The sequence below is a fragment of the Fulmarus glacialis genome, unplaced genomic scaffold, assembly GCF_000690835.1.
Source record: "Fulmarus glacialis isolate BGI_N327 unplaced genomic scaffold, ASM69083v1 scaffold45611, whole genome shotgun sequence".
NCBI classification, from domain to species: Eukaryota; Metazoa; Chordata; class Aves; order Procellariiformes; family Procellariidae; genus Fulmarus; species Fulmarus glacialis.
In genome coordinates, this window is record NW_009194277.1 from 18,310 (window position 1) to 26,677 (window position 8,368).

The 8,368-nt window shown below is 37.5% G+C and overlaps 1 protein-coding gene across 1 annotated transcript in view; it reads right to left on the minus strand.

Annotated features, from left to right (window-relative positions):
• Positions 1 to 6,225, minus strand: part of LOC104084013 (chromosome unknown open reading frame, human C16orf52) — a 23,889-nt gene extending 17,664 nt beyond the window's left edge. The window contains exons 1-2 of the mRNA XM_009587711.1: positions 6,205 to 6,225; positions 3,804 to 3,873 (exon numbers count right to left, since the gene is read on the minus strand). Coding sequence (XP_009586006.1) covers positions 3,804 to 3,873; positions 6,205 to 6,225 — 91 coding nt within the window. The remainder of the gene's footprint in view (positions 1 to 3,803; positions 3,874 to 6,204) is intronic.
• Positions 6,226 to 8,368: the final 2,143 nt, after the last annotated feature.

Consider the following 8,368-nt stretch of genomic DNA (forward strand, 5'->3'; position numbering starts at 1 on the left):
ACTTCTCCAGCCTAGTGACAAGGGCATTCAAGGGTAGGGAGAAAATTCAGGTTCTGGCCCTGCCCTAAAGATTGCTTATGCATTTTCTCAAATGAAATTCAGGAGGAATAAAGATCATCTTCCTCTGCCAGCCATAACTGTTGTGCTTTGCGCTGACCTCAGCTTGCGCCAGACATGCTCCAAGGACACCCATTGATCTGGCTCTTCCATCACCTTATGAATCACCCAGTGGTATAAGGTGAACAGAGAAGCGTTGAAATGCCTTTTGTCATTTATATGGTCAGAAACATATTTCCAAATTTTAGATGTCTGCTCTGCAAACACTCAGCCTAAATACACCTTATGTGCTTGAATGCTTTCTTACAGCTGAGCCTAACTTTGTCCTGGTCCACTGCTGAGAGCAAATTTTAGGCCCAAATTGCCAGAAAGTACAACAGACCTTGCTAAATAAAGAGTAAAATATTCAAAAAGCAAATAAAGCGTACTAACAATTTGGTGGCAATTTCTTTAAATCACATAACTGATGGCAGGATTGTATTTATAGCAATGAGGACATGAGAAGGGAAGTTTGCAGGTAGAAGTAATACCTTTTATCAGAACAACTAGAATAATTGGAAAGATTAAGCACATTTCTGGTCTTGCAAGTCCTTCCTTGGACACAAAAGTTTCCCCCACTCTACTAATTGGGGATATAAAAGATGCTGTCTCTGTCTACTAGACTTACTTTATTCCATAAGGCACCTTTGTCTATTGAAGAATAGCACCTCAATGTCCCAAGATGTATTTCATTGCAACTAGAGTAATATTTCAAGAAGAATAAAACCTAACCTTAGTTTTTATTCCTAAAGGCACTTGTTAACTGTTGCCAAATCTGTGTATTACATGCTTGTAACAACTGGCAATACAGGTTAAACTGCACTTTAAACAGGGATTAGGTACAGGGCCAACAAAGAATTTATTCTCTACAAGTAACACTTCATGTGCTGAAAGACAGACTGACTTATAGCTTAACTACATACAATCTGTCCTCAAGGACAGCCAGCACATAGTTTCCTGGCTGATTAACATTTTAGGGCCCCCCCCCAGCATAAAAAGTAGCTTTAACTTTTCAGGAAAATTGGAAAATAAATCAACCTTCTGCAGTAATAATTCCCAAATTTAGGCATTTACTTGTTGTTTCCGTCACAACAAAAAAAATCAAAACCAAAGAAGAATAGCAAGGCAAGGAGCATATTCAGGATTTATCCTGAAGTTCTATTTTCTTATCCCTTTTGCTAGGGTAAGTCCTTGTTTTAGAAGCTTGCATAATTTAAGCCTGAATTATTTAGGCAATTAACAGGTGCTGCCTGTGTGGTGATAACACTTTCTCCCTTATCACAAATCAGCATCTACAAAAATAGACTGTAAGAGTTAGAGACTTTATTTTTTGTCTAGAATAAGAGAAGACAGACCACTCCTGAACAGTTAAATTTGCACTTTACTGAAATAAAATATGACTTTATCTTACAGCAGGGCTCAGTCCTTTCTGAACAAGTGGGACTACTCTTAAAAAGCAATCAGATGTTATATAGTGCTCCAAGGAGCCTATCTGTTAACATATGTTTATACAGTTGTTATACTGACATTCTGAAACAGAATTCTCTCTAATTTTAGATTCAGTATAAACAGGGAAGAAATGCTCTGTCTTTACCACCAACTTCATCTTACTGAACATACACTTACAGAGAGTATTTACTTCAGATTACATTGGGCATAAGTCAACAGACTTCTGTTTGTAAAACAGCTACTACTACTTCTAGCCTTTACTCTCTTTATTTCACCATTTTTCATGTATTAAGCTTCAGGGTGCTTCTTGTAATTGCTGAGTGACCCAGTAATATTCCACTGAAAGAATTTATGAGACCACATTAGAAATTCTTGCCCATTCAACTTTTTCAGGTTTCCTGTACAATCTTGTTGCATAGTTTTTAAATTGAATTAAGTGTGGGTTTAAAAAACAAAGTGAAACATGCTTCTTCCCACACTAGTTTCTACAATGGAGAACTATATCGTTAACACATGAATTTAGGTGCATGATTACTTTCAGAACGGAATTCAACCTAAGGAAAAAAAAGTTCTTTCTTCACCCTTGTGACTTCTCTTCCCCCACAGCATGCAACGCCTACAACGCTCCTCACATCAACAGGCACAGATGCTGCAGTGCATTTTCTCCTCCTCAAGAAAGGAGATCAGAATATTCCACTGTGGCAGTTCCGGAGCTGACACTTCCACTGACTGTGGGAATACCGTTGGTTGCTGTCTATGCTTAAGAAAAGGTATCTCCTAATATTGCGATTTACAATATCTCTATTTTGCACAGAAAAGACTGCACATTAAAGCAAATTTTCAAGTCAAACAAGTTACCTTGTCCATAAAAATCAGCCTTCAGGAAACTTGAGGTTCATGACCACCTCTTATCAGTTTTCTTCACTTCGCTTTGGTATAAAGACATTACAATTAAAGGTTGTGTATGTTTAATGCATTAAGCTCATACTGATGAAGTTACAGATAAAACCACTCCCCCTTACTTGTACATTTGCCCTGCCTATCATTGAAGTCAGGACCCATCTCATTTCAGATGTATACAAAGATTTTATAGCAAGCAGTTTCACTGAGACATCCTAATAACATTAGCATACATGCCATCAATTTGAGAAGTATAGAAAGAACCTAGATTCAAAGCAGCTCTTTTGAAGTATTCACAGCAAAGCAGTTCGGAGGCACACTGAACAACCAGTTTGTCCCATTCTCTTTTATTCTGATCCCATACCTGTTCCTTAAAATACAAATTACATTGTCACCAATAGCTGGAAGCAGTCACAGCAAGAGGAGTGAAAACAAGGCAAGAAGAACCTGGGCAATGATTGCAGAGCAAGAGAACAGGAAACTCAGGAGTAAGAACTGCAACACTATAAACTGGGAAGTTGGCTCAATGATGAGCACTACAAAAGTAAACTACTTGACTTTACTGCCCATGAACACTGTCATTTGATTATTAAATTCTTGGATACACCAAGCTCAGAGACAGCTCAGCCCTACTAATGCAGTGTCCAAACAACTGCACAAAGAATTGTTCATGGTCAAGTTCAAGGCCTAATGTGAACTGTCTTCAACTGGACAAATATTTAAACATCTAAGTGGGTAATTAATCATTACACCTTGAGAGACTGTCATCCTTAATAATCCCAAAGTTCTTTGTAATTTATGGCATGGAACTGCAGCTACCATGAGGCTCTTGGGTAGAAGCCAACTGTTGCTTATTGCACTACGTTGCATGGAGAGCGAATGCTGGCTTCTGATAGTGCAGTAAATCCCTGGGAGGCTTTTGGTGCCTTCAAAAGGGAGCATTTTAGTTCATCCCAAGGACCCAAACATAATAGACTGAGTATGTTTTGCTGAAAGAGAAGAACTAGACTCTATAAACTCTGTGGAATTTTGAACCTCTAACTCTTAGCAGTTAGTGTTTCATATTTGATTAGCTCATCCTGCAGACAAATGGTCACAATCAGACTACATTTCCTAAGACAGACCAAACTCTTGTAATCAACTCAATTTACAAAATTTAAATACAAAATATACAAGATAATAAATCAAATAGGAAATAAAATATGATATAATAGGAAGAAACCAAGAACTTCACCCTGAGAAAGGATGTAACCTACGACTGTTAATTCCATATAGGTTCCTATGGAATTAGGCCAATATAAGTGCTTTGCCAGTCAAATGCTCTAGCTTTCTCCCCTCTCCTTAAAATAGGCACCTACCCTGCACAGATCCTCTTCTTGGCCATATCTCCAGTTTTTCAGATCTGTGTATATCTCCATCAGTCAGAGGCTTGGGGAAGAAAAGTGAGATTAAGAGCAGCTGGAGCACACATAAGGGGATTGCTGCAAAATTACCACAGAACTTTTTTCCTGCATATAGCCCTCAAAAAAAGACTCTGTCCATTACTAAATTTGTAGGCACTGTGAATTACAATAAAAACTTATAATTATGTAATAATAAATTGATTTAAAATCTTAAAATTTTATAGAGTATAAATTTATATTAATTTATAATTTTCCCAAATTAATTTGTACAAGGAAAAAAACTGCCTCCATATTGTATTTGTTCCACCATTCTATAAAAGTCATTTTGTATTTGATTTTAAAATAGATAGCAACATTTAACATCTCAGAGGTCAACATTCTTCCTCATTCATGAGGCACTCTAGTTACCCTCTTCTGAAATATACAGGTACCAACCATTGCTGGAAAAAGATACCTGAACTAGGTGGATGCATAAGATGAAAATGCTACACACTGTACTGCAGCAGGCAAGAGAAGTTAGTTCTCTCTACTTTATTTCAAGACTAGCAAGAAAATAAGTGGGGAAAAGTTGAGCTGTTGTGAGGTACCTATAAAAAAAGTAGGTCAAGCTTAAAAGTTTGACCTACTGATCTTCTTTGCTTTGGCAAAAGTACAAATGGAGTTCACATAATGCTGTTCACATGTAAGCGCTGGCTGGAAACTAAACAAAACAAATGTTTTTAATAAGCCTCAGTCATTAATGGAATCCCATTTTTTGGATTTCAGTTAGTTTTAAATCCTTGTTCTGCGGTACATACTATTGAATCCTTACTTTTAAGTTTCATATATTTAAGTCACTCTTGTGTTAATCTCAGCGTCATATTGTGCCAACAAATGTAATACACATGCCTAAAATCAGCTCTAAATTGATTTAAAAAATCATCACTATTAGTGAAACGCAGATAGTTCCTGAAGCCACAAAGCTGAAGTCTCAACAAGTCACCTTTCCCACAATTTGTACTGTCTATAAAGCAGATTTACAGCCACGTACTTCTTGAGTAAAGCATAGGATAGTCAGAAAACAAGATCTGTGTCTGCACATACGAAATATAATTTAGTTCTACAGTAACTGTACATACTGCTGTGAAGTAAGTACTTTAAAGAAAAAAAGTTATTCCAAATACCTGAAACTCAAGTACCTTAGGAAAAACACCTACTATCAGAAAAGACAAATGAAATACCTGTTATTCTTAGAATTTTTTTTTCCTCTGTTTAATAAAGTAAAACTGTGATAGGAAACAAAAGTTTAAAAAAAATCAAATTCAGCTTTGCTGCTAATACTCAAGGGAGTTTCTGTGATAAAGATATCACCTCTATTTTACAGAAGAAGCAGCTGAGGCATTACCACAATAACTTTCCAACATCCAAAGTTAGTTATGCCAGATGCTAGATTTGAAAAGAAAACACAAGTTACTAGCTCCTAGATCTGTGCTCTATAAATCAGGTATTTCTTACCTAATTCTTTAACATTAATTAGAGAATGAGGAGTTCAACAGGATTTGGTGGGAGGCACACTAGTAGTTTTGTACCTTCACACACTGAAGAGAACACAAAACATTCACCTAACAGAAGCAATATTAATTTTTATTTGTTAAAAAGCAGATGTAAAACATCAGTTCCTCTATGGACAAAAACAATCAGTGCTCTCATCTCCACTCTGGCAGGCTCAAATAACCAGGCCGACACAGCTCTCTTTCATGAGATTCTTCCTACACATAAAATAGTTCCATATGTTTAAATGTTGAATGGTTGAGCAAGCACAAAATTAATTCATTGCAACAATGCCTTACTATTAATTTTTCTTGTGCCTTAAGGCCTGGTCAATTACAGAACCCAAGCACACAATTCAAGCACTCTGCTTTGTCAGATTTTTACATCCACTTGAAAGACATCTACAGTCACGAAGTGGAATGGAAATGTTAATTTTAAAGATGGCACTGACACTCCCAGTCCAGACACACCTATTAACAGACTGCTCTTGTTAGAGTATTTGGATTATTTGGGGTTTAGATTCTTCGCCAGTTCTTACTAGTTCTTATTTGGGTTTTTGTTTTGGTTTGTATTGTTGTTTTTAAGGCACTGGCAACATCTCTAAAATGCAAGTACTGTTAGCAGTGCCTGCATCTTACAGCAGGTCCTAATCCCCTCATTGTCCAGATCAGCAACGTATCAGAGAGCACCACCCTTCCCTCCTTGCTCATGCACCTGGCGGCACCTACCAAAAGGAAAGTGTTTTCCTAGAAATTATGTTCCGGAACCTAATTTTAACACTCTGATGTTCAGATGGCTTTGGAGATTGCTTTTCAGCAGTCACTGCTTTTAGGGCATGATGGTACATAATTCTTCACTCTCTGTATCATCACCCCATTTATTTTTGTATTCTCAGCATGCAATCCAACGGGTTCATGAAAGGGCAAATAACTTCTCCTGTGAGTCACTACATGATACAGTACAAAAAACATTAGGAAAAAGTAACTGTGTAGAATTGCTTCCTATCATGTCCCATCATTCTCTACTGAGAACTGGGAAAAGCACGCTCTGTTTTGAGTATATTGCAAGGTGCTTAACAAATGATCACCAGAACCTTTTTACAGACAGTTTTTGAAAAGCCAACTATCCATACATCAAAGAAACAAAACAAAACAGTATCTACTTCAGTGGACAGCACAATGATTGCTCTATACCATGATTCCTCCACAGAGGAAGACTGTATGTTAACAGTTTCTCAGCACAGGCCCTAAAGGGCAGAAGTGGGTGGTAACAGGCCATATGGATTTTTACATATCACTACTTTTTGAGCAGACAGCTGCATTTAGAACAATAATGCTAGCTGGAACTCAAGTTCACACTCTCTTTTAAGTTGTTGATGCTTTATTTAGATTCTATTTAGAAATACCGGTTCATTTGAGTACCTTCATGTGGTCTTGGGTTTATGCCATGTATAGTCAGTGCTCCAAGTAGAGAAAAATATTTCAGTGGCGATATGGTCTCAAGCTCTACAGGAGCCAGGAATCACTGCTTGGTCATATCACCTGTGATAGTTCATTAAGCTGATCCCAACAAAGCTACAGCCTCTGTTGGAACTGTGGAGCAAAATTCCTCAGGAAGAGCTACCACATGCAGAGGAATAATACTGAACAGCAGTAACTTGCCACTTAGTACCAGACAACTTACTTCACAGGAGCAGGGAGTTAACTGCCTCCGGGGGAATGGCCTGCTGGGTATAGCTTGCTCTTCTATAAGACCATAGATACCACTGAATCTGGAATCATACTTCACAAATAAAAAAGCAACTCAGTATGCAAAACCAAGAACTACACATAATACTTCAGAAGATACATGGAAAGGCAGCATTTGTAAACAAAACAGACAATTTAAAATAAGTGGCATGTTGTAGATTAACAATTTACTGTGTTACTGCACAGCATGGTACAGAAGCCAGTTTAAATGAAAAGTATAATTCCTAACACAAGTGACCTTGATGCTTATGTCACAGATGCAAGATGAAATTGGAAGCTCTGCTGCACGCTAATATCACCCGAGTCAGCACTGTTGTGCATATGCCGAGTGGCTTGGCCATAACATTATGCTGTGTGTCCTGTTGCGATATATGTATCAACATAAGAGGATGTGATAAATACTTGCTTTAGAAGCTACCCATCAGAGTTTAGCAGCCTGAGATTCTGACACCCATATTAACTTAATGACTGCTATAAAAAAGGTACATGTTGTTCTGTAAATTGGAATCGAATGAACAATCATGCTACATAGGAAGGGATGACTAAGTCACATAAACAAACTGATAACTTAGTTTCTGAAGGGGGATTTCATTTGATTAAATTCTCCTCTTGAATTATTTGACCTATCCTAAAAGCATTTCAAATTGTCAAGCCCCCCACATGTACAGCTTTTAACATGTCTAATTTCATCTATGCATACTATTCATACCCTTTTCCCTGCAAAAGGGTTGAGTGCTGAAGCTAGAGCAACTTATATCCCCCCCCCGAAAACAAAATACCAAAATCATTAAAGACCCTCCCACACAAAAAAGGAATATATGGAGACATAACTATCAGGTTTTAAAGTTCATCCCAAAAGAAGTGTAGAGATAAAGGAGCAAAATTCATTACTACTGAAATCAGTGGGAGCTTAGGCATTGGCTTACATTAAAGCCCATTCTGTCCTTATTTCTCGCATAGAATATTGGTTTGATAAGAAAAGGATGTCACTGCAAGAATACTGAGAAGCCACTGGTTTCCAGATTGGAGTTACCACTGTTCTGTACTTGCACACCATGAATAACTAAACCTCACTGAGAACTCTCTGAAAGAAAAGTCCATTTAATTTTCATCTTTCCTTTATAATCTTAAGGATGTATGAAATACCTGAAACCAAGTTAATGTACGATTCTTACAAAACTACATAAAGAAAAAGCACCCAATGGAGACTTGGACCCACGCCACAAAGGTGTAGTCCCTCTG